General features: G+C 35.3%; 2 protein-coding genes across 2 annotated transcripts; one reads left to right on the top strand and one right to left on the bottom strand.

Moving 5' to 3' along the window:
* Nucleotides 1-52: 52 nt before the first annotated feature.
* On the bottom strand, nt 53-4087 carry kcns3b (potassium voltage-gated channel, delayed-rectifier, subfamily S, member 3b). The gene is made up of 2 exons (NM_001037383.2): nt 3995-4087; nt 53-1569 (listed from the first exon to the last, which is right to left on the bottom strand). Exon 2 carries the CDS (start codon nt 1510-1512, stop codon nt 238-240), a length of 1275 nt encoding a protein of 424 aa, NP_001032460.1. The 5' UTR covers nt 1513-1569; nt 3995-4087; the 3' UTR covers nt 53-237.
* A 40-nt stretch (nt 4088-4127) lies between these two features.
* Nucleotides 4128-20278, top strand: zpax2 (zona pellucida protein AX 2). Its single transcript, NM_001044869.3, has 21 exons — nt 4128-4286; nt 4362-4414; nt 4494-4574; nt 4657-4781; nt 4954-5094; nt 7077-7130; nt 9099-9266; nt 9347-9443; nt 12174-12391; nt 12461-12611; nt 12684-12892; nt 12970-13087; nt 13452-13654; nt 14087-14201; nt 14287-14453; nt 14524-14618; nt 16000-16130; nt 16518-16707; nt 16782-16938; nt 19774-19882; nt 19951-20278. Exons 1-21 carry the CDS (start codon nt 4267-4269, stop codon nt 20019-20021), a joined length of 2673 nt encoding a protein of 890 aa, NP_001038334.3. The 5' UTR covers nt 4128-4266; the 3' UTR covers nt 20022-20278.
* Nucleotides 20279-26962: the final 6684 nt, after the last annotated feature.

Below are 26962 nucleotides of genomic sequence, written 5' to 3'. Positions count from 1 at the left end.
CTTAGATTAAGGCAAATAACTTGATTACGGATGTCTATAAACATAGTCATTGTCAGATTACCATATTTTTATTATAATAATTATTATTATTATTATCATCATTGGTATATGTAAAGATTAATGTCTTGTCAGATGAATAAATGTCTTCCCTTCAACTTTTACCACAAAACTGTTTCTGGAGTAAATATTGAAAAAGCCACCCACCATTTTAAACCACAGTGAATGGTTGACGTCTCCCTATGCTTTAGCTTCAGAAAGGCACTTCCTATTCTTCTCAAAATACTTAGAAAAATTGTTCATGATGATGGTGATAGGTAAAGAAATCACAAGTAACCCACAGAGAATGCAAACTGTGGCTACAATCCTTCCAGCCACAGTCAATGGATAAACATCTCCATAACCCACTGTTGTCATGGAAATAATGCCCCACCACCAGCAAATGGGAATGGAAGATAGCTGGGATGAAGCTTCTTCCTTCTCCGTGTAGTAGATAAAAGTTGAGAAGAAGGAGATCCCGACGGTAATGAAAAGAACAAGCAGACCCACCTCACACTGGCAGTTCATCAGCGTCTCCCCGAAAGCTCTCATTCCCTCAGAATGTCTCGCAAGCTTTAGGACCCTAAAGGACCTCATCAGCCGTAGAACCTGAACCACCCTGCCCATGTTCACCAGGCTTTGGTTTTCCTCCTTGTCTTCTTCGTCTAATCTCTCAACGGCTAACGTAATGTAGAAAGGCAAGATGGAAGCAACGTCGATCATATTCAAAGGGTTTCCCAAAAACCTCAACGGTTGAGGAGCAGCAATGACCCTCAAGAAGAACTCAACTGAGAAGAAGACAATACAGAAGAGCTCCACGGAGTCCAGGACCGAATGCTCACCATCTGTCTGGTATCTGAATTCAGGCAAGCTGTGGACACACATGGCCAGGATGGAGATCAAAATCACTAGGACAGAAACCGCAGCCACACCTCGGGAACATCTGGAGTGTTGAGGATCTTCAAGAGTTTCCCACATCAGCTTTCGAACATCTGAGCACCGCATGCCTTCGGATTTCCACAAATCTTCACTTGTGACCGAAATCTCTCCAGATGATGCATTTTTACTGGACTGTCCACTTGAGTTCAACTCATGTTCGTCTTTACGTTCGAGGAACCATTCAAGACAACAGGCGTCTAGATCCAGTTCACAGAGACCCCAGTATTCGATCTCCTGGCTGAAGCAGAACACGCACAGTTCCTCCAGAGTGTGGAAGTGTCCAGTGCGATAGAAGTTCAGGACGCAGTGGAAGACTTGCGGGCTTCTGTCGAAATAGTATTCCTGTTCTGTCGGGCTGTAGTCGTCGCAGAGCTCCAAGATGGCGGCGTCACTGTGGCACTGGATTAGTTGAGCCACGCGAGTGTGGGGGAATCGGAGGAGAACACAACGCTCCACCTTGTGGTGGATGCCTCCAATGTTCAGGTTTACAAGATCTTCCTCCCTGCCTTGATGGTGGAGAATTTGGCCGTACATCATGGTGGAGCGTGTTCATCGAATCTGGAGGTCTTGCCTGGGATGTTCTTGCATTTTGCACTAAAAGAGCAGAAATCTGAAGGTTAGCTATACGACTATCTTGGTGAATCAATTTGTTCAGTTAGGGTGCTTTCACACCTGTGGATCGATTCTTTTGTTCTGAAACAGGGATTAAAATAGTTTCATTGTTGCACTTTGTTCCTGGTGCGGTTCAATTTCACATGGCAAAGCTTCTAAATGGACCAAAAGAGCTAAAACAAGTCACGCCCGAGTAACTCTTTTCCAAATGGTCAGAGTTTCACGGTTTATTTTTCAGTCTCCCACGCATCTGTCATGCGTCCTTATTGACGAAAATCAATAAGATATTATAAATTAAAAGCTGTGTCTTAATTTTGAATGGTGACACCCACAGGCATTCATTCATTTATTCGTTCATTTTTTTTTGACTTAAGCAATTTATTAATTTGGGGTCGACACAGCGGAATGAACCGCTAATTTATCCATATGTTTTACGCATGAATGCCCTTCCAGCTGCAACCCAGCAATGGGAAAACCCACAGACATCATCACCAAATATAAATCAGAGGTAAGACTTTCTCACATAGGAGTTGGAGATTAATATGTTTCCAACATTCTTAAATATATTTTCTTTTGTGCTCAACAGAACAAAAACAAACTTAAACTTGTTTTGAACAAGTAAAAGGTGAGTACACTGTATGGCGGAAGATTTTTATTTTTTTTATTTTTCAGTGAACTATCTATTTAAGATAAATAAATAAAGGCACCTATAATTTGCTTGTGGCTTTTCAGTTGTTAAACCAAAACAAAAATAATTATTGAAATAGCAAAGAATGTAAACAAATTACAAACAAAAAAAAGACAAAAACATAATTAAATGAAGTACAAAGGACTACATAAATTTTGAATAACAGAACAACTTAAAATTGCAATGATGTGAGAAATCTGTTCATTATAGGATATATAATAAGTTATGCTGTCGACGCAGTGGCGCAGTTGGTAGTACTGTCACCTCACAGCAAAAAGGTCGCTGGTTCGAGCCTCAGCTGGGTCAGCTGGCGTCTCTGTGTGGAGTTTGCATGTTCCCTCTGCATTCGCGTGGGTTTCCTCCGGGTGCTCCGGTATAGGTAAATCGGATAGGCTAAATTGTCTATAGTGTTTGAGTGTGAATGAGTGTGTATGGATGTTCCCTAGGGATGACTTGCAGCTAGAAGGACATTTGCTGCATAAAACATGTGCTAGATAAGTTGGCGGTGCATTCTGCAGTGGCGACCCTGGATTAATGAAGCGACTAAGTCGAAAAGAAAATGAATGACGGAATAAATAATTTATGCTTATGTCCATTCAAGGGTTTAACTAGCAAAAATATTATCTAGTAGAAATATCAAACCACGGTGTTTATGTTATAATTTGCTAAAAAAAATAATAACTCTAATTTGCCTTATAGATGAAACTGAAATTACTCTTATATACAGTGCTCAGCATTATTCCCTCACAAATCGATATATTAAAATTCAAATTTTTTAATAGGAAGCTATACAATATTATAATTACATTAAATTAGTCAGTACTGAAGCCAAATCTGGATCTTATCTAACAAAATAACTAAACGATCCAAAAACTAGTACACCCACATTTATATGCCAGAGAAAAATATTAAATACACATTTTAAAAAGAGGAAAAAAACCAAGAGAAGCAAAAATAAAAAAAGAAAAAAGAAAAATTTAGTTAAAATTTTGTAGATTGTAATTTATTTTTGCAATATTTCACTTGAATCTTTTAATTTCTAAATATGTTTGGTGACTAAAATATTATTTTAATAAATACATCTGTTTAATAAATCTGTTTTGTTTAAATGTACTAAAATACATTGCATATGTTTACTGAGAAATGGATAAAAATATTCATCTTCAAAATGGGGTGTACTCAAGTATGCTGAGCACTATAGAATAACATGCAAACTACATCTATATGTGATATGTCTAAGTAACATACTGTATATTTCAAGATACTGCCAAATGGCACTTTACATTTTTATTCGAGGGTTGGAATTAAATATTCATACATATACAAAATAAAACACACACACACACACACACACACACACACACACACACACACACACACACACACACACACACACACACACACACACAAACACACACACACACATTTTTAGCAAATATATAAATTCTAATACATTTCAACATATATAGCTACATATTTGTAAATCCAAGTTAAAAATACGTAAATGCAAAATTTTAAATATTTTAAATATAGGCTATGTTAACATTTTATATGTGTGATACGAGTCAAAGCATGTTATTGAGAAGCAGTCTTAATAAAAATTTATATTTACAAAAATATCCGCATTATCTTCTTACACATAATAACTAGAATAAACGATCAAACAGAACTGTCAAAAAGTGAGACAACTTGTGCAAATAAAACCAAAAGATCACATACCCACGAGTCCTCAGCTCTTTCGCTTCTTTCAGCACGTCTGTTTTAACAAACACAAAAGAAACGTTCACTTCATCAATAATACATGATCGGTTTGAGTTAACCCTCAAAACTCCACACCTAGTTGGACGGAGCTGTTGGACCTGCTCACCTGTTTGCAATTTCGCGCAATCAGACGGAACGCGCGTGCGCACTAATTACCTCTCTCATCCCTCTCGCGTTTGTGTAGAAAACATAACTTTGACGGTTTATATACACTTTAAAAGAATCCAAGAATGAGGTGCTTTGAAACAGGGTATGTGTGGGGATGTTTAAATATTAAGGTTTGGACCACGAGGTGTTTTGATTATTATTTTTTTCATGTTTGTAGAGCTTTATGGCTTATGACCACACTAATAAGTACGTTTGCGGATACCTTTGAAGGTAAGCCTTACTATCGGTGTAAAATAGCTTGAGTCAAGTGTGTGTAATAAACTTAATGGATGCATTTCTTTGATTGCAGAAATTCAAGCTGAATGTCTTGGAAACCGGGTGCAGTTTACCCTCCCTGGTTCTTTGAGTCTTCTTGAGGTTTATGCAGTCAGTAAGTTGATTGACCTTTTGCCTGCGTGCCAGTGAGTTTAATACACCCAGCACTCAATTCAGACCTGCTCTGGTTGTTTCAGATAACACCCAGACAGTCCTTCTCACACCTTTCCTGGCGGCTCAGTGTGGATACACACAGAAATCTGATCCCTGGGGCAATATGATAGTGTCAGCTTCCCTACAGAGCTGTTTTGCAGAGAAACAGGTTGTGTCTAACTAAATGCTTAAAATTTTTAATTTTAAGCATTTACCAAAGTCTAGTTTTGAAGCTATGGTTTATATGTAAATATGAAAAAAAAAGAAAGTATTTAAGAAGAAAATACTTTTGTTTTAATCTCTAATTACACTTACCCAACCCTTTTATGTTTTTTCTGAAGGGTGACAAGGAAATTAAAGTAGCTATGAAGTTTAAACTGTACAAACTCTCTACGCTGTCTGAGAAAGTCCATGAAGTGTCCAAGTCCTGCAGTTACACCATGGCATCACGTGAGATTCTGTGTGATACCAACTTCATGGAGGCAAAGAAACTCTTTATTTGCATCAACTTTTGCTATTTTTTGGATGTTACAGTGCTTGTGTGGTTCGTGTGCATTAAAGGGATATTTTACCCAAATCTAAAAAAAATTGTTTACCATTTACTGTGCCTTGTTCCAAACCTTTATAAGATTCTTTATTCTGTTGAACATAAAAAGATATTTTGGAGAAAGCTGGAAACCCATGAACATTGATTTCCGTTGTATTTGTTTTTCGTATTATGTATGCCTGTGATTATTAATTTTCATTTTTATTTAAATTATTTATTTTGTGTTCACCAGAATAAAGGAACTCATAAAGGTTTGGAATTACATAAGTGTGAATAAATTTTCATTTTTGGGTGAACTATCCCTTTAAATTTGACCAATGACAGCTTTATGGTTGGCGTTTATGCTGCGTTCCAACCAGTCAGAGGTATGGAACTTTAAAATGTCCAACTTCCACCTTGACGCGTTCTTGTCCATTGTGTCACATTTTCACTCAGTGAGATATGAATGTTTCATAACATGTTATTGTGCCAATTATGACTAACAAAATTTTTTTAGAAAGTGATAGCTGCTCTTTTTAATACAGCTAATGTTAAGCAAAAGTTTCTGTATATTGCCCTATAAATCTAATATAATTTTAGACAAACCCTTTATTAGTAGGGTTCATGCTCATTTTTGGTTGTAAACGTACTTAAATTTTTTTATGCATTTCACATAAGCTAGCTTGTGTTTAGCAGAACTAATCAGATGCTAATCTTGGTTTAGCAGAACTAACTGTTGAAATCAAATGATGCATCTCATGATCTTTTATCAGCCTCAAGTCCAACTTCTTGTAGCTTTCTCGACAATTTCCAAGAACGAAGTACAAAAACTGTGTTCAGTGTTGTTTGAAATGTGTTAGTTCCTGGAGAGCAATATTGCTGCAATGTCTAGCTTCAATCTTAATTAAATGGAGCTAATGAAGTCTTTTGGGCTTATTTTGGGATTATAATAATAATAATATTAAAAATAATGATACAAACAAAATGTCATATTTTGGGGGCTTGGGAAGTCTTGCAGCATGTGTTAAATCTAAAGTAAAAATTGTTATGTTATGATAGGAGTTATGTTTGATTTTCAGCTTTGTCTACAAAAAATTACTAAAAAGTAACTATCAGCTTTTAACAGGCACCAAAAAAATGCTTGTATCTTTCCAGTTTTAGCATTCCTTCATTGGCTTCTTGTTAATTTTATAATTCAGTTCAAGATTTTACTTGTTGTTTTTAAAGCACTGAATGAACAAGCACCTATGTATATTTCTGAATTTATTAACCTACCTATAGTCAACTCCTTTGTCCCTTAGGTCATCATATAAAGTTTTACTGAAAATTCCTCGGTCATTCCTTAAATTGAAAGGAGATAGAGCCTTTGCAGCCGCTGCTCCACAATTGTGACAATACGAGTGCTTCTTCTCTCTCTATTTTTAAGTCCAGACTTAAGACACATTTTTATTCTATTGCCTTTCAAGGCTTTTACTCTTTATTGTGCATTGTTGCTGTCATATTATTATTTATATTACTTTTAATGTTTATTTTACGGTTTTAGAATGTGTGCTATGGTTTTGTTTAGCGCTTTGGTCAGTGCCAAATTGAATTTAAAAGCTTTATAAATAAAATAAAGTTTACTCTGGCCACACCCCTTACTTGATTTCTGAAGAATCATGTGATCTGAAGACTGGAGTATTTTATAGTGCAATAAAATTTTACAATTTTACTGTTTGTACTGTATTTTTGATGAAATAAATGGAGCCTTGGTGAGCAGGAGAAGCTTAATTTAAAACATTTAAATATCTTACTGACCCCAAACTTTTCACCAGTAGTATACAGTACATGTAAAATTTTCTGTCACACATTAAAAAAGTCACTACTGAATTTAATGTATTTTTAACCAATTACAGAACACCAGTTTGTTATACCTCCTTACCTTGTATGTTCTGTCAGGTATCCATAAGGAACGCAATACCAGATGTGAAGGCTGCACCAGTAAAACAGTGGGCAAGTATAAACTCTCTCTTACTTTGTTTACAACTGCACCCTTACAAAGAGAATGTGCAAAGCAATACAGAGTACTATTTCTGAAGTGCTGTTTGCCCATAACAAAACTTAAATTGCTGTTTCTAACTGCAGTTCAGAAACACAATCTACATTCACGCATACAACTTAGTGAAGTTTTATAAGCTAATTTCTAGAGGATCACGTGATGATTGATCGTTGCTAGTCTCTCATCAACAATCATCGAAAAACCAATCAGATGAATACAAGCCTATAATAAATAGATCATTTCATCTTACTTCTTAAATCTTCATTTTGAAGAATTTCCTTGTCCACCCCATCTCCCCATTTTTCCTCCTTTTACCAGGGGAAGCTCTCAAGACCTACCTGATGTCAGACCCCTTTTATGCTAATTGACCAGGCAGTAGTAACTGCTGTGTCTGAAACCGCCTACTACTCAGTAGGTACCGCAATTGAATTTAAACATACTACTCGGTCATTAGAAAAGTATGTTCTATACAGTATGAATTTAAAAAGTATGAATGGAATTCGTACCTACTACAACTGCCATTTTGTCATGGTCACGTGACCTACCGTGTCAGTTGTGTCGCTTTACTCCCATTCATGAATTCTCTTGCGGGCATCATGCGGATTGCGCAGCGTGCATGGGATATGCACTCCAGAATCTCGCCTATGAATTCAGAAATACTACTCTGCTCGCATACTGATTTTAGCGTACTATATAGTATGGAAGTATGCGGTTTCAGACGCAGCCCTAGGCTCAATCTACGAGCTCAGGATTCTCTACTGGGACAACATGCCAAACCTGCAATTAGTATCAAGCAATAGCTAAGTGTGAAATCTTGACATGGTCATAGGAGATGAGCTTGATTTAATAGGGAATGATACACAACAGTACACTCCATAAGATCATCCAGAGAGCGACTGTGGAGAGCAGTGTCTCTATTTTCAAAAGTTTGCATTTTAGTTTGTCTAAACTGAAATGGAAAAGCAGTGTTTTCAAACTAACAGCGTCTTTAGTGTTTTAAGGATTTAAGGAAGGTTTGTTTGCATAAGGATGCCAGATAACTGAGGCTTATTGCACAAAATAAATTGGAAAATATACTGTTAGCATTGGTGCAGTTGTGCAATGGTTGTTGGACAATTTATTGACAACCTGCAGCAATGGTTGGAGATTAAGCAGCACTTTATAGTTTTTCCTGTATATAATAGTGAATGTTCAGCCAAATTTGAACTCTTGAATTTTTTAAAAAGTGAATTTTGTAAAGAAAAATGAAAAAAAAAAAAATCAAAATTGCATTTTAAATTTTATATTTTATATTTTCAAACATACTGAATATATTGAAGGTGGATGTTTTAAGCTTAATTTGAAGTATTGAATTTAAGTATAAAAATGCAATTATTGAATCTCTAAAAATAAATATTCAAAGCTTAAATAAACAGCTATAGTAAAATTCAGGACCTAAAATAAAATGTCTTGAAATTTATAGCCTTAAAAAGGAAACACTTTTTAATTCAGTGCATTTTTTTTGTTCTTGTTTTATATTATAGACACACCTGCCAACACTTGCACTTTTTCCCATGAGTCTCCTGTATTTCAGACCCATCCATTATTTTATTTCTCTCGGAAAACTCCCATAAATTCACCGGTCCTCAGCTTTTTGGTACAGTCTGTAACACGCCAACTGTGCTATAGATTTGATTGCAGCGGCCAGCCGAAACCCGGCTCCATAGTACAATCCATAGTACAGTTACTAACACCGCAGTCCAGTTCAGTGCGTTATTCAGACACGGTGAATAACCCCCACCCCTACCCCTCTTTTTTCCCTGGATTTTCAAAAAACAAATGTCGGTATAATTATAGATGATATTTGGTATTCATTTACTTCCATAGTCTGTTTTCATGCAATTCTTTTTGTACACATCAAATATGCAGTGTCATTGTAACAGTCCATAGATATGCCTAACTTGAAACTCTGGAGGATTATTCTGTTCACCCCTGAAGAGAGGGCTTTTGATAAAGAGACTATCGAACAGAAGGGCTACAGTCTTTACAGTTCTCCAACGCGACTGGTAATGCGAAGTCCTTACAACATGGCGGAAACCTATGCCCGACATGTAAGAACTGTCTCATATATCAGTTGATTAAAGCGTTTGTTTCTCTGTAAAGCCTGAAGTGCTGCATCTTACCTTGTCAGATTGAAGAGATTGATATGATGGTGTTCAAATCAGTGGTCTTGTTCCGAGAACGCTGGATGATGACTATAGTGGAGTCTGCAGCCGTTTGTCCAACAAGTAAGATTTCGTTCATTTGCATTTGTGTTATTTAGACTATTGATCACCCATGGCCCATTTTTGTTCATTCTTTGTACATGGATTACTCGGTTAGGTGGATCTGGTTATTGAGGAATTGGCACCATTCAGGATTGTTTGTTCTGCAAAACTCATCCAGGTTATCTGTAAGCTAAAACTTTCTCCATAGCAGCTTATTTCATATAAACAGGATTAGATTAATTTGAGTTGATAGTCTAAGTATGTACCAACTTTTGTTACAAAAGTACTGCATAATTTGAGGAAAATTACAATGTGATTTCTGAAATTTTGAGTTGTTTAAAATAATTAAAAACTGTTGTGTTATCTAGACTAATAGGTAAAGTACAAAAACAAGGGGGCAGTTCCTTTTTCAAGGGGTTCTTATAGATCCCTTTTTAGTGACTTGTATGTACACTTTAGGTACCAGTCTATACTTTTAAGATATCAATATGGACCTTTTGGACAAAAATGCAAACTTTGAAAAGTGACCGCCCCAGCTTTAAGACAATATCTTACAGTGCAGGATAATAGACATGGGCAGTATTCTTAATGAGAAAGAATTATTCCTTAACCAAAAAAAAAAAAAAAGCCAAAAAAAAGTCATTCCTATGCATTTTTGACTCGTCACCTTAGAATTATAAGGTTCTACCTGCGTTCTGAATGATTTTGAGATATTCAGCTTTAAAGTTTTTGCATTCCATATAGCAAACAATATTTGTGTAACAGTTCTGTTTCATACATTAACATGGCAGAGTCTAAAGGTACTCTAAATGTAAATTATCAAAGTTCTCTTACATTTGCAAATTGAAGAAAGAAACACTGTAAATACAGATAAAACCTTCTAATACTGAAAAGTAATTTTCTGCTTGGAATTATAAGGTTCTATCTGGCAGATCATTCATTGAAGCATTACTTTTCAAGAAATACTATAAAAAATTTAATTATTTGGTGTTGTAACAATATGTTGATGCTCGAGAAAGTTACATCTGTGCTTTCTATAACATTTATTTATTGCTTTAGGATTAATATTTTTACTTGTTCAAATTCACCATACAAGGCTGTGCTAAATATTTTATCCAGTGCAGATGTTAATTTTATGTAATTGATATAGTCATAGTTATTAAACTTTATGCTTTATATCATTTATTTAATTATATTTATTATATTTTATGCCATATTTGTTTAATTATGTTCCATGAAAATTTTTTTGCCCTTCAAGGCTTAATAATAAATGTAAAGACTTTAAAAGAAAATTAGACTATAAGCAAATTAGTTTAATATACACTGAAAAGTGTTTCACTTATATACACAAATAAAAATATTCCACATATAATATATACATTTTTTAAAATTCGTTTTCAACAGTGTAAAATTTAACTTTTAATCTCAATGTTAAAAAATGCTTCTCAACCATCACATTTACACACTTCTCAGTTTGTGTGGTGCGGCATTATTTAGCCGACTCCTGATTTGTATGATTTTTTGTGTTTCTTTCTGGTCATTCCAGAAATGCTTTGTGCCACATGATTAAGAAATTTGAATACTGTGACAGAAAATTTGCTCAAATGGCAAAACTAAATTAATCGTAAAATGCCATACTTTTAGCAGAAAGTGTAAGGGCTGTACTATTAGCTTGCCACAAATGTGGAAACACATATGGAATATGTGTTTTATTTAACAAACATACAATTTAATCATACAATTAATTTCATTTACTGTAAATATTGTCGCATTGTGCACGTCACTATCTCTGTATTGATGATCATGATTTTAGGGTTGGATAGATCTGTTCTTCACAACAAACATTAATCTCAGATCAATTCGTTCGGATATTTTTATTTTATTTATTTATTTATTTTTGTCTGATTTGCAGAACATGGCCAGAGATAAGTTATCACGATTAAAAAGATTCCAGGATCTGCCAAATTACCTTAATGAAACATTAGGCAACAACCATTTAGAGAGTAGCTTGTCTATTGCCAGTTCATATAATGAAAACACTCCTTTAATATCATCCTTCCCCTCTCCACTACCTTGTTAATAAAGCTAAAGTACTAAATGCACAACAAGGAAGCTAATTCGCCAACTGTGCCTTTACAGTGGACAGCTGTTGGCCGCCAACCTGATTTCACCAAGAAGAACATGTTCCTGGATTAACTGCTATGTTGATCCAGGAAAAACCTTCCAATCAGAATAAAGGATATGCATTTATGTTAAGTTTAGGGTTAGGCTTACGCACTTCTACATGATTGTTATTCAACTATTACTCCCATCTGATTTTGAAATAATTTACAGTTATGGTTGGGTTTAAGGGTAGTGAATAGGTACAGATTACATTATTGAACAAAAAGGATGTTCTAGGATCAACATGGATGTTAATCCAGGATCATATTGTACTTTGCAAAATCATGACTTGCATTGTAAGCCTTAAACAACATAACCCTGTTTTGATGACTCTTAACAACTTCATTGCTGCTGAGCAATCACCATCTGGTTTGAATTTTTCTTAGAGCTCCAAGTCGGTCATATGGGGATATCAAAGTTGGTGTTGACCAATCTAATGGATCCAGATCCATTTTTATTTTTTTGCCATTCTCAATCCGAAATTCTTAGCAACATTGCTCTAAAAGTTGTACTGTTCATCACCTTTAGGTCATTTAAGCAAGACAAAGAATTGACTCCCAAATTTCTGTTTGACTGATTAAATTTCAGGTGGAGCTTCTGTTGAGGGGGACACTATTTTTTGGCGCCTTCCTCTGCGCATAACTCCATTGGTGTCCTCTGAATTTGAAATCCTGGAGGTGCATATGGGTGTTAATGGCAGAAGGCTAACACCCAATGAAATGGCCAGCCACAGCTATAACATGAGATTAACAGAATCCCATGTAGTTGTTGGGATTCCCATCGGGGCACCTGATGGATATTTCAAGGTTGAGTTTTTTTAACTTGTCATTTTTGTGTTTTGCTTGATTAAATTGACTAACCTGTTTTAATTACAGAGCCATACTCTTAAGGATCAGTATCATATCAGTTACACCATAGAGCCCATGCTTGAGTTACTGTGGCGGGAGGGAGTCGACAAGACCAAATATACAGTCTTGTTCCCCATGACCACTCCTTTGACACCATGGCCACCTCAAATCGCAGACAGTGAGTGTTGTTTTTTGACCAGAACAGATTGTTTTACTTTATTTGTCAGTATGCTTGTTTTTATGCGATCAGAAACTGAACCCGATCAGAAGATGTTTGATGTGTTTTTGGGGTACTTCCTACCTGATGTGGAGCTGCTGAGTGTCACCATTGGCTCTGAATTGATCACTGTTCCGGAGCTCATTTTTAAAGGAATTGTGCTACAAGAGCACAGCTTCCCCAATGATACAAAGGCCTTTTCTCTTCAGATTCCCTTCTCTGAACCACATGTCCAAATAAAGGTATGTATTTTAGTTTTGGTTCAGGAAGCCTTTTTTAATTTGGCATGGGTTAATATACTGTAGTTGTTTCAATGCAGAAAGTTCACCTTGATAAAACAACCTACACTCTTCCTGTTGTCTTTGGATTCACTGTCTTGCCTGATCATTCATCATTTTCACACTCGGCAGAACTAGAAACGTCTGTAACTGACACTGGTAAGACCTCTTGACTGATGTGAGAACTATAAAGATGTGCCATGTCTTGCTCCTGAATATTTTCGTTTGTGTCAAGGGGTCACATTATGGCAGGTTGGAATGATCCATATAATGGAGTTATGCATGTCACATTTCAGGATTGTTTCTAGTAAAGGGTTTAACAATCGTTCACCCACAAATAGAAATGTTCTTGTAATTTTCTCATCAAGTGGTTCTAAACCTTAAAGTGATTTTTTTTCTTCTTCTGTTGAACAGAAAATAAACTTTGATATGCTGATTCTTTTTTCTTCTTCTTATTTCCTTGTTTCTTTTTCACTTTTCTTCAACTTCTTTAACATCTTCAATTTTTTTTTTCCCCTTGCAGTACTTCCAAAAGCAGAGGGAAGCTGTCATCAGGACCATTTTGACATGCATGTTGCTTTTGGAAGTGTTCCTAGTTCAGAGTTAAAGATCAAACTGGGACAAACAGAGCTGAATGATGAAATTTTGCAGCAGTTTGAACACCATTTAAACAAAACCCATCTGACAATAGTTGTGCCGTTCCTGTCCCCGGTTGTGGCTCTTGAGGTATTTTTCTGATCTCCTAGGATTTTCTCCTTGTACTGATAATGCTTTATACAGTACAGGTCTCAGGTTGATTTTAAATTAGGGGTGCCCAATCCTGTTCCTGGAAATCTACCTTCCTGCAGAGTTCAGCTTCAACCCAGACCAAACTAAGTAGAATCTTAGAAGCACTTGCTAATTAAAGACGTGTGCTTGATCAAGGTTGCAGCTAAACTCTGCAGGAAGGTAGATCTTCAGAACCAGGATTGGACACCCCTGATTTAAACCCAATTGCTTCTTTTCTCTCTCTCTCTCTCTCTCTCTCTCTCTCTCTCTCTCTCTCTCTCTCTCTCTCTCTCTCTCTCTCTCTCTCTGCGCAACGCATAAATGCATATTTGTTTACTATAAAATTTTGTCTTAAGACTTTTGATTTGATTTTTTTTCCTGTTTTTGAAGTCAGTTCAGTTGACTGGAATTGAAGGAAGAATTGATGTGAAAATGTACAATTCCATGAATAACTGGAAATTTAATGATGTCTCCCTTACATGCACCTTTTTGGTAAAATTATCAGGTAGGTTCATATCTTGTCTGTCTTCCCTGATGATTTCTTGTTGCTAGTTTGCAATAGTGAGTTTCTCAATCTGTTATTGTACCAGAGTGTTTTCCTAATGGAACGGTTACTGTGGTGCTTCCCAAACTGGAATCGGTGCAGTATCTTCCCGGTGAACTTTCTTTAAGGGACCCCACTTGCAAACCCTACTACAATGAAGACCACTTTGCTTATTTTCGCTATAATGTCACCAGTTGTGGAACCACACGAAAGGTACATTTGTGGTACAAGGGGACTTGTCAAGTACTTGTAAAGCTGTGGTTACTAACTCTGTCTTATTCAGTTTGTTGAGGACACCATGATATACGAGAATGAAATCACCTCGAAGACTGATCCTTTGCCTCAGACTTCTGAATTGGAACCTGAGCCAGAATACAGGTTAGGAGCTTGAAATTGAGTTTGATTTATTTACAAAGGACATTAAAAAAGCAGGTTTTGAGGTCATTATTATCAAGTGTTTAACCCAGAACAGAAACTAATCTACTTTACATAGAGTCCATCAAGTTGATCATTGTCGCCTGTGAAATCTTGGTTTACTCTTTAATGGTTGTTCGAAGTTGCTAGATATTGGCAGAAACTAGAACACACTGTTGTATATGTAAATCCCAAACATGCTCAATGGTTGACATGTCCGGTGAGTTTGCTGGCCATTCAAGAACTGAGATGTTTTCAACTTTCAGGAATTGTGTACCAATCCTTGCAACTGGGCCCTTGTAACATGACCCCACAGCCATCATTTGTCAGTGGATTCACAATGCTTACATCATCAAACTGTTCAACCCACATGACCCCATACATGCTGTCTACCCTGGATAGTGAAAACCAGGGTTCATCTGTCTTTCAGATGACACTGTAAATTAAGGTACTTACTCTCTGTCGTCATTAAAAAAACACAACCCTGTAACCTTGGTGTCCTGCCCAAATTCCCACTCTGGCCTTAACCATCATGGCCTCCCAGTCATTCCCATCCTATGAATTGGCTCTATCATTGTCTCTCCACTCTACCTACTGTATAACTGGTGTGTGGGGAACGCACTGGCGCCATTGTCCTGCGGCTGCCGTTGCATCATCAAAGTGACAACAGCTCTAGTTGGCGTCCCTTTGTTCAGCATGCCAACTGCACACTCCCTCAACTTGACATTCAGCAACATCGCACAGCCACTGAAGAATAGTGGACTCCCTGGCTCTTTTGAATGATCCACCATCGATTTTTTTTCTAAGTAATTGGGTTCAAGCCCAAATTTGTATCCTAAAGTACAATTGAATAATTTCATACCAGAATACAATGGAATCATACAGGTAATTTTCCTTGTTCTCAAACAGCAGAATTCCTGCAGTTTACCGTTAAGGTTACTACAACTCTAAACACATTTTCTGCCATTTTTTTAAAGGGCCAGTTCACACATTATCTCTTCATGACAATTTCCTTGAGCTTTTCCAGGACAGTCTGTATGTGTAAAAGGGGCTGGAGATTCCAGATGTACACAATAGCCATTTCATAAAGTAATGCACTGTTGACACACAGTTGGGTTCCTGCTGCTTACTGGTAATGTAACTACAACTAATTTCAGAAAAATTGCTAGAGTAAATTTTCCAGTGTTTTTCAAAAGGCCTGCCGGTTCACACATGATCTCTTCATGACAATTTAAATACAAATTTCCAGAAAAGTCTGAATGTGTGAAAAGGACAATTGAGCACCTGTATGCTAGTGTATAACAATCAGAGAAATCCTTACGAAGTGTTACTGTTTCTCAAACAGGTTCATAGTGTCCTGTGTTTATGTTGCTAATGCTACGGAGAGTATGATCTTCCATGCTGTTTCACACTTTAAAGAGCCTCATGCGGATGTGGGGAAGGGTGAACTATCTGTTAGCCTCAAGCTCTCTCAAGGTATGTACACCTACTTTTGCTAGTGGTTTTCTCTTAACAGCAAAACAGTTTTATTTGTTCCCTATTTAGGTTGATGTACAGTGGTCCCTCGTTAATTGTGGAAGTTGTGTTCTAAAAGTAACCCGCAAAATGTGCGAAGTAGTCCACTTTATTTTTTTCCATCATTATAGATGTTTAATGGTGTGAAACTGAATTTACAGACCAAAGCCCAACATTCAATCCCCAACCTGGAGGACCAGGACATACACGCATACAGTATGGGCATGTTAGCTTACCCAACCGAACTAGAGAACATGTCTTTGGACTGTTGGGTAAACCCACATGAACACGAGGAGAACATGCATGTTTTGTTTTACTTTTTTTTTTCTTTTTTTTTTACCCTGCTAGATATGGTCTACAAACTTTTCTATCATGAGGGCGATTACCCACTTTTAAAGTTTCTGAAGCAGCCTCTATATTTCGAGGTGGGTATGGATCACTCCAGGGACTCCAAGATGGCAGTAGGCCTGGAAAACTGTTGGGCAACACTCACCAAGGACAAAGAGTCCAAACCTCGATGGGATTTAATAGTAGATGGGTATGCTTAAGCAATCATATTTTCGTTGAGCATGTTCACTTGACGAGGGTTCAACTTTTTCATCTTTAATTTAGATGTCCTAAAGGACCAGAGCAGACCAAGATCCGACCTGTAATTGCGGATGATCGAATAGACATCCCAGATCACTTCAAAAGGTTTGAGGTTAAAATGCTGGATTTTACAGAGAAGGATAGGAGCTCTACAAATGATGCTGCCAACACGATGAGACGGGTAAGTTGTTTACAGAATTAATAATGGTGACGTTGAATGCTCATTTAAAACAATTTGAAACTCTTCTTTAGGGTCTTTATGAAACTCTGTAACTAATTTTGTTTAAATTTGTCAATGTTAGTGTATATAAACACCCATTTTATAATGTCAAATAAAATATAAATAAAATATATTTATTACACTTTTTAGGATTCCCATTTACAGTTCAGAATTATTAGCCTTCCTGTGAATTTATTTTTCTCAAATTATGTTTAATAGGGCTTGAACTTTCTTACAACGTTTCCTATAAAATGTTTTTCTTTTGAAGAAAGTTTTATTGCAGCTAGAATTAAAGCTGTTTTTATTTATTTAAATATAACTTTATGGTGCATTAAATTAGCCCAGCCAGCATTTGTAGCTGTATTTATAATCCGCTTACTAATGTAGAGTTGATGATTGACAAATAATGATTTAAAGGGCCATGAAACCCCCTTGTTTCAGCAGTTCAAAAGTCAGGAAAGTGGGCGTGTCCAGCTGTTTAGCGTGGAGTGTCCGAGAAGCAAAAGAGGGAGGGGTCTGTAAAAATTTGCATAATAATGGGAGTTTCTGTTTGGGCATGTGCTGATTTTCACAGTCAAAACACACACACACACAGAAGAAACAGAGTGACTGTGTTTACATAGACATCAGTAATCTAATTGACAAATTTTTAAATGGTGGACTTTACCTGCAGTTTGGATCTTTCATTCAGGAATTTTATTCATGCCCCTCGTTACAAACGAGATATTTGATTCGAGGAACTGCTATAAGCATGTATTTTTCATGCAATGTTTGTTACCGCACAGCGAATGAGAGAAAAAAAACCTCCGCATTTCACAGAAACTTGGATGCACTCAGCAGGTAGCGTCAGAAAGCCGCGTGTGTTATTCCTCTTATACCGTCATGTAGAATTTTTACCACATTTTTTAAGTTTGATTGTGGTACTAGCATGTTTACACTTGGTGTAATAATTAGTTGGATTCAAACTAACTTTGCCTTCTGAATAAACAAAGATCACTGGTCACTCACTCACCAAATCTGTAGAGACAGTACAATCAACACCAACTAGAGCCATGTCGTTATTAAGAAAACACAAGCAGCAAATACAGATCTCACCATTTCTAGATGAGAAAAGCTCTCGGGTAAACAATGTTCCTTAGACACGTATTGTTGTCGAGCATCGCGTGCACTGTAATCCACACGTGAGTCCAGCTGCGCTTTCATAGAGGGAAAATGAAAACAAAACCTTCACTGCAGCAAATTATAAAAGCTTCACTGCACCATTGTTTTGGCAACACAACGTGGCATCTCTCTGCCGTCTGAACACTGTAACCTTAATGAAATTGCACAATAGAGTGTGCTGATTGGTTTGATCCAAGTCTAACGCATGCATTAATGCAGCTCACTCGGAGACATAATAAGGTAATCCCTGGTACAGACGTCCAGTCTACACGCTGGAATACGCGCTAAGATCTCATAATCGTGACGCTGCTTAAATTCATTTCAAACTGGAAGTATGAATTTGTTCGAAATAACGCAAAACCAACTAATTTTCACTTTTTTTGTGAAATGTGTCCTAATAGTGTTTTTAGCAGCATGGTACACATAAGACTTTCAACAGCTCAAAAAATGTGTTTTGGTGTTTCGTGACCCTTTAACTATTTGATAATGCTTAATAAATGATTAATGGGGTGTAGTTATTATAAAGGATAACCAATTGTACAACTCTTTTTAATATTTTTGTGAAAACCATTTACTGATATCAAAAGGGGGATTAAAAGGTTAGCTCACTCAAAAATAAAAAAAATTCATTATTCAGCTAATGTCAATCCTTCAATCATTTTCAGAACACATATTTTAGGTCATAGGTCTCAAACTCAATTTCTAAGTTGCAGCATTTTTAGACATTCTTAATGTCTGAAGATGAACTAAGCTCTCGGGGGGTTAGAATAGCATGAGGTAAATTATTAATAACAAAATTTGTAATTTTTGGATTAACTATTCCTTTAAAGTTTATTGTCTACAGAACAAACCACTGGGTAACACTTTATTTTGATGGTCCATTTGAGTATTAGTAGACTGTTGGCTTAATATCTGATGAGACTGCTCCTTCAATAGACATTTAACTGACTATTGGAAACTTTGCAAGTACATGTCAACTTAAACTAACCTTAACTTAACAGTCTACTAATAATCTAATGAGAATTAGTTAACATTACTTAAATTTAACAAATGGACCATCAAAATAAAGTGTGACAATCCACAGTTATACAATGACCTGTCTAATAGCCCTAACCTTCCTAATTAACCTAGTAAACCTTTAAATGTCACTGTAAGCTAAATACTAATATCTTGAAAAAAATCTAGTAAAATAGTCTGTTGTCATCATGACAGATGAAAGAAATCTGTTATAAGAAATTGGTTATTAAAACTGTCATGTTTAGAAATGTTGAATAAACCAATATACAGTATTGTGGTTACCATCAACTCAGAAAACCACATCATTACACTCTATAATGTTATATTTTACATCACCTGATATTGTTGTCAAATAACAGTTTTCTTGGTTCAGTTTTCAGTAATTGGAGTTTTGTTTAAATAGATATCATGAAAAATAGTTATAATATTAATAATATTATTTTTAAACTAGTAGAACCCTTGTTTTATTATTAGATGTAGGCATTTAAATAAAAAAGCCTTGTGTTGTTTCCATGGTCGCGTACTTCTGTAAAAATAACCAGCACAGTTCTTTTGGTGTCTAGTAAATGTACATGAAGCTGAAAATCTTGTAATGTTTAATTTACATTACCAATGTAGGTGTTTATCCATTGTGACGTTCTCATTTGTCATACTGAAAACACTGCTGATGGACGCTGTTACAAACAATGTATGAGTCCTCTCAATCCACAGATCAGCTCAAGTCGAGGTAAGAATTGAAATTTAATTCAGGTAGAAGTAAACCCAGTTTCTCATCTTTGATTTCATTTTCTACAGTTCGCAGAAGTTCACGCCTTTCAGAGGAAGACCTGCGGCATGTTTCTTTAGGCCCAATTCTGTTGATATGAGCGTGTGTCAGTTTTCCAGAAACATGCTTCAGGCTCATTTTGAAGCTGAAACAAATTATTTTTAACCACCACTTGATGCGAAATGAGACTCTTGTTGTCATGAAAATGAGATTTTGGACCTTTTCCAACAAGTTCTGTGATCAATCATCTACTTTTACACACACAATAAAAGCCTGTCACACTGGCGTTGCAATTAATGTAGATGTTTTGGTTGTCCACAAGATGGCGTTTCGAGATAATAAATCTTTTTAACCCAGGTTTTTGTGGATTCACGTAATTAATGACTCCGTGTTTGTCATCATGGGTGGTGTGCTGGAGCACTTATGTCTTTAAATTTATAAAGACTAATTAATCTTTTCATTGGTGGGAAAATGGTAAAATACTAAGCATATAGCATATAAAATCTTAAGAATGTAGGCTATTAAAATGTACAAATGTGATGATTAAAGATGGTTTAAGGCTGACCAAGCAATCAAATTTTTTTTCTTCTGTACTACCAGTCTATGATGCCTTTTGTTATTAACATTAAAAAATAAATAAATAAAGAATTGTCGAACGCAAGTATAAACTATTGCTAACTTTTGTGGGAGAAATGTCATTTATACAAAATATGATAATTCAGCATAACCAGTATATTTCTAAGGAATTGGAAAAAATTATTTATTCTTTATGCTAAGAAATTAAAAAAAAAACTAGTAGTTTGAAGGGCATTGACCAAATGTAAAGTTTACAACTATAATTGTTGTGTATTTGATTTAATAAATGTTGACTTTTTAATGTGTTAAATTGTGTTTCATTATCATGGATGTATGATTACTTGTTGAATGAGATTTTTTTTTCCTTTATTTTTAATGTCTGCTAAAACTGTTTAGGCTCAAAGAGGGCAAATATTTTAAACTTTTTAAATGTATTTCATTGTCCAAACATCAGCAAATGACAACTGTTCCAGCAAAGCTACACTGTTAAATAAAATTTAAAAAAAGATTTTGTACAGTTTTATGATTAAAAAAACTGCATTTGTTGTGGCCTAACAATAAAGTTAAAAATACAACAGCAATGTAATATAAATAAATTTTTTTTTTTTTTTTTTTTTTTGCTTTAGTAGTACATTTCTCAGATCAGAATTGAAAATTTCAAAACAGTAAATATATTTCTCAAAACAATGCATACAAATAGCAAAACACCATGGATTACCATCAAAAAATAAAAAATTCTCTCAAAACGCAGTTTCTATGTCAAAGAATGTGTCCGAATGACAAGTCCTGCTGTCAGTGTTAGGATAAGACAGGCAAATTATTTGGTCATGTTGTCAATATAACAGTGTTCTCTGTAGGGCTGGTTTGATGTTTTTTGTTTTGCTGTTTGTACTTTAATTTGCTGCCAGATCTTGTCATTGTAATACAAAAAGGAAAGGACAGTATAAAGAACAAACAAACAAAACAAAAGTAGAAATGTGAACACGGGACAGTCTCCTTCGAGATATATTTTTATTAGAGACGTCAAGATTCACCTGTGAGAAATTTACCAATTGTAAACCAATTTAGATAAATTGTCTATTAGAAATGCATAGAAAAATTCTTCTTGACAAAATGTTATGACAACTTAAGCCATTTTTCATGTAAAGGCTAAACTATACGTTTTCTATGAAGTTATGCCATGAATAAAGGATGTGGGCTGTTCAACAGAGACCAAAATAATACATTTTGACCAACATGACAAGCAATTAATAATGTAGGACACATCAGGGAATTGCACATAATCATCTGCATCGATGTACGCAAGCATTTGTAACTTGTTTAAAGGAATGAGAAACAGCTTTTCTGATAGGCACAAGTGAAACCATAATCTGAAGATTGAACAGGTAGTTTTGAGAATTTCAATTCTGACCTGAGAAATGGATCAAAGCGACTGAGGAAAAACTGTGAAAAAGTGCAAAAAAGAAAGCCTTCAATGGGTTTAAAGGGCACCTGTTACCCTTTCTCAAGATTTCTTTTGTGTTTCCAGAATGTGTCTGTAAAGTTTCAGCTTAAAACACCTATCAGATTATATCTTTCAGAACATAATTTTTTTTGCTCTGAACACAATGTAACTGTTTTTGTGGACTGTACCTTTAATGCTCCCCTTGACCACCGTTCCTACCTGCAGAGTGCGCCTCAAATCTCTGGCTGCATCAGATAAACAGCACAGTGACAGACATAAAGGAAGTAGATCTCTCGTAATGTATGTAAGAAATACTATAGTAAGAACTTTTTTATTTATTTGACGTATTTGTTGTGGAGTTAATTTAAACCTTTCTGCAAAGATGAGTCAATGTCGTTACAAAGTTTATTCACATATGCGCACACGATTAACTTTGCACTGTTTTTGCACAGCAAATGTGACGGGAAACATGTTAATATCCACACCTGTACAGATATCTGTTATGTTAATGTACAAAATAGGCCTGATTTAAAGTCCACAAACTGGGACAGAAGCATCTACTTTTATAATTCTACTAATACACGGCTGTGGTGATAAAGTAAAGATGGTAAAATCACTGTAAATGTTTGCAAACATGCACTGTTTTAAAATGTGTAAAAACTCACTGTTGATCACATTTGATGATTGATAATCACAGAGAGCTGAACAGGGGACTGTTCTTCGTACGTGGATTACTCGATTAGCTGGATTTGGTTTTTGACGTTTTGACATGATCCAGGATCGTTTCGTTCTTCAAAACTGATATGAGAGTTGTTGTCATAGCAACAGTTCTGCTAGCTCAAACCTGGTCAGAAGCAGGTTTAATTCATATAAACAGGATTAGATCGGCTCAATTCAAGCAAAGATAATAAAGTATGTACTGAATTCTGATATTTTCTTACAGAAGTAGTTATATACACCTGGGAAAATACAAGTTTTTTTTAAGTCTATATAAAGTTATAGATATTAATAAAATAAATAAAGTTATATATTAATAAAACTTTTGCAATCTGCACCCCCGAAATGAAAGTACAAAAACTGCCACCTGGTGGTGCAAAGAGAAAACTTTTTAGATCGCTTTAGTACAGTTTGAGTATGATAATAGAAATGCACAATGTGTTTTTTTTTTTTTTTTTTTTTTTTAAAGCAACAAAACATTTATGCAGTCATAAACATGTTGTGACAGTTAATATGACTGTGATGCTTCATAAAAGTTGCAGACGCCATTACCAATATCAAAATGCTTTTGTAAACATCCAGTTGTTCTTTACACCAATTAAAAAAAAAACAAGATCCACACATTCACACATACATCAAAAAAGTTTTTTCTTCCATTCGCCATTCTTCCATAAAATGTAACTAGACTACAGATATCGATGTAAGCATAGTCAGTAGTGTCTTCAAAGTAAGTAAAAGATCCAGAACGGCATCCTGCTGTTTTGATTCAAAGGGCAATATTTTGTCAGACGGCTCACCGGTCAGGTATAGCTTGCGTAGAATAGACCTAGCTCCCAACCCAACTTTGAGAATAGATTAACGGCGATATTTTTTTAATCACGTGATCACAGTCCCATGTTAACGCAGCACATTAACACCGATAACGGCCCACCACTAATTAAAATGTAAATTGATATACACACCAAAATATTATTATGCTGTTTTTAAAACTACTTGTATAAAATGAGCTGCAACAACAAAATTCTTGATATTTTTTTACAGACAGCGTTTTTATTTGTTCAGTTTACTTGAATTTGTAAAAATAGTAATGTAACTTAATTGTGTGTTTGGAAAACATAAATACATTTGTAGAAACAAGCATTTTTACTGTGTCCTGACTCAGACAAAAGATAGATGCTTTTAGAACACTGAAACATGCTTGACTACTGTTCTTACAATTTTGTCCACCACTGTAGCCACTCATATCCTGGTCTTTCCGATGTACTTTAAAGGACTAGTTCACTGAAAATGCACTCATTATTTGAAGAATTTAGATGCAAAAACCTCTAAATGCCATGTGAAATGTTCCCCTAAAGTTAACACTTTTTCAGCCTCATATGTGAATGTTCAGTTATTACACTTTAAAGACAATGAAAATAACTTATTTATAACTATAAACATAAAACACTGAGCGTAAACACACAAGTCTGAGAAAAATGCTAATTTTAGAAGTAAATATCAAAGGCATTTAGAGGTTTTTTCATCTAAACTCTTTATTTATTCACCCTCAAATGCTTCTAAACCTTTATAAGTTTCTTCCGTTGAGTTTTCTTCTTCTGGTGAACTGTCTCTTTAAGTGCTATGTGTTCTCTTACATTTGCTTGTGATATTTAGTTCAAATAAAGGTTCTTTTTATTGAATCAATTTCTCATTGCCGTGGGTTAAAAAAGTCGATAACTGCAGGCTTTTTATCATATTTTCTTCTGTTACACTTCAAAATGAATCGTGGTGTATATGAACAGCATATGACCAGCATACGACCAGCATATGACCTTCTTCCATGAAGATAATAGATGACTATGTGAGGCACTGTAATAGTAAACAGATTCTGGTCAATGGACAAAATTAATGCACTTTTTTTTTCTCATGAAACCTGGGATAAGTTAAAGTACAGTGTTGGCTGTTGTATTATTGTTTCCTTACAAAATGTTCTGCGACAAAAATTAACTGATGAAATACAAACTCTTCACTTCTGAAACAAATACTTTGTTTTTGTTAATAAAACCTTTTGCTTTCATATTGCATCAGAATACAAGAACTTATTACATGCAAATGTTCTGGTTATATAAACATACTTGATGGAAGAATGTTCACAGCTATAAACATATTCTGAATAAACATATTTAATTTAAAGGTGCTGTAAAGTTTTTTACTCTTTGAAAGCTTAACAGTACTATAATATGTTTGCAGATATTTAAGAAGCATGCCAAGTGAACATTCATTTTTATCTGCAAAACAATGCTGAAGTCAGATATTCTGCTTTGAAAATGTGTGTTCCGTGCCAGAATGGTTGTCTTTGTTTTGGTCCCTTGAACCTGCCTAATGCCAATATAGCCAATAATATTTCAGCACCCCAGATTGCCTTGGTGGAAAACTGTGTATTTCATTCATTCATTCAGAAAGGCTCTCAAAGTGTGTGTCCGCAACCGAAATGCAACCTTTGGTGGACAGTAGCAGACTCCGAAATGAAACACAGATTCAGAGTTCTACATGAGGTGGTTATTAATTAGCAAATAGTATAAACATTATGAGCGTAAACATTAAGCAGTTTAAATTGTAACCCAATGTCCTAACAACACACTTCGTGAAGAGATTTGCAGTGATAAGCAGTTTGGCTGTTTGCACCAGACGAAACATGAATTTAAATACAGCCATTCAAGCACACAATAGTGCAGTTACTGCACTCCAGTTGAATTTTAATGTTTATAATCTAATAATACATATTAAACCTCTTTAACATTATTAAATGTTGATGGTCACTGATATGTGTTGTCTTGATATGTGTTGTCTTGCACAGTTCTAAAGTTCAAATTTAAACGGTTTATTTTATTATCAAGATCTGAGGTGAACTATCTGTTGCTGTTTTCAGTAATATGGTAATAAATGTAAAATGGCATTTAAACTCACATTATTAGTATTTAACACTAAATAAAGCACATGTGGTGTACCTGAGGCGATCGTTGTCAGTTTTCTGTTGTTTAGCTGCAATAAATAGAAGCCGTTTCTAAAATATTATTTTGAGGTGTTGGGTAGGACAAAAACTCTTTTTAACATGAAAGTATTCTTTCTTTTGCGTGCCGTAGCTTTTATTTAGAACATGATTTAAATCAGCCTTTAGGCTTAATAAGGTGTTGATGTCATCAATCTGGCAACCTGCGCCTGCGTGTGTTTTGAACAAGGAGTGCAATACCTAGTTCGACCACTGGGTGTCAAACTTACATATTGCACCTTTAAAGATTGAATTAATCAAACAATTTAAATTGTTATATGAGCCATAATTATTTATGACTTAAAATTGACTCTGCCACACATTCACTTTTAGGATTGTTTCTACACAAATTTTTATGAATGAGGCCCCAGCACTGTAGACTCCTCGGGATATCAATTTTGTAAAAGTCCTATCAAAACAGCACTCATCTTATTCACATCAGCAAGACTACCGCTATGGTGTTTAAAATCATATTTGCATATTAACAATTCTCTGAGTTTAACTCTAAGAGTTAAACAACTCTTGGCAAGATCTTTTGTTGCATTTAAAGACTTTACACCATACATTACACCAGCACAATATTTTCTGCAATATCCTCATCTTCCTTAGTACAAAATGTGTTCATTCATTCATTCATTCATTCATTCATTTATTCATTATTTTCTTGTTGGCTTAGTTCCTTTATTAATCTGGGGTCGCCACAGTGGAATGAACCGCCAACTTATCCAGCACATTTTTACGTGAATACTTTTGTACGCATATATAAAACGAAAATAATGACATTCATTCAACAGTTTCTTCTTCTCATAGGCAATATATTGTGCATGTTTATAAGCACTGTGCAGTGATGTATACCCCCAGATGCCCACACACAACTTCCACTTATTTAAACAAAGCACAGGCATAACCGAGGTAATATGTCAGAGGCACAACCAAGACTGACATGTGAATAAATTTTAAATCAACATATGACACATTTTGACTTCCCACCTAAAAGGACCAGTTCAACCTAATACTGAAAAATTCTGTCATTATTTACTCACCCGTCATTTGTCACAAACCTGTTTCTTTTTTTTCTGCTGAAAACAAAAGAAGTCATGTTGAAAAATGGTGGAAACCGGTAACCCCTGACTTCCATAGTATTTGTTTTTTCTCACTATGGAAGTCAATGGTTACCGGTTTCAAACATTCATCAAATATACTTTGTTGTGTCCAACAGAAAAAATAAACAGTGAGTACATTTTAATTTGGGAGTGAATTACCCCTTTAATAAAGA

Source organism: Danio rerio, chromosome 20 (assembly GCF_052040795.2).
Source record: "Danio rerio strain M-AB ecotype USA chromosome 20, GRCz13ab, whole genome shotgun sequence".
NCBI lineage: Eukaryota > Metazoa > Chordata > Actinopteri > Cypriniformes > Danionidae > Danio > Danio rerio.
This window is presented reverse-complemented; position numbering and strand designations above follow the sequence as displayed.

Bases quoted from the DNA above. Each gene is read 5' to 3' on its own strand.
- zpax2 (NM_001044869.3), top strand. From the start codon at position 4,267: ATGAGGTGCTTTGAAACAGG. The intron at 5,095-7,076 runs GCAAAGAAACTC...ATGTTCTGTCAG, and splicing joins GTGATACCAACTTCATGGAG to GTATCCATAAGGAACGCAAT. The intron at 12,392-12,460 runs GTTGAGTTTTTT...TTTTAATTACAG, and splicing joins CACCTGATGGATATTTCAAG to AGCCATACTCTTAAGGATCA.
- kcns3b (NM_001037383.2), bottom strand. From the start codon at position 1,512: ATGATGTACGGCCAAATTCTCCACCATCAAGGCAGGGAGGAAGATCTT.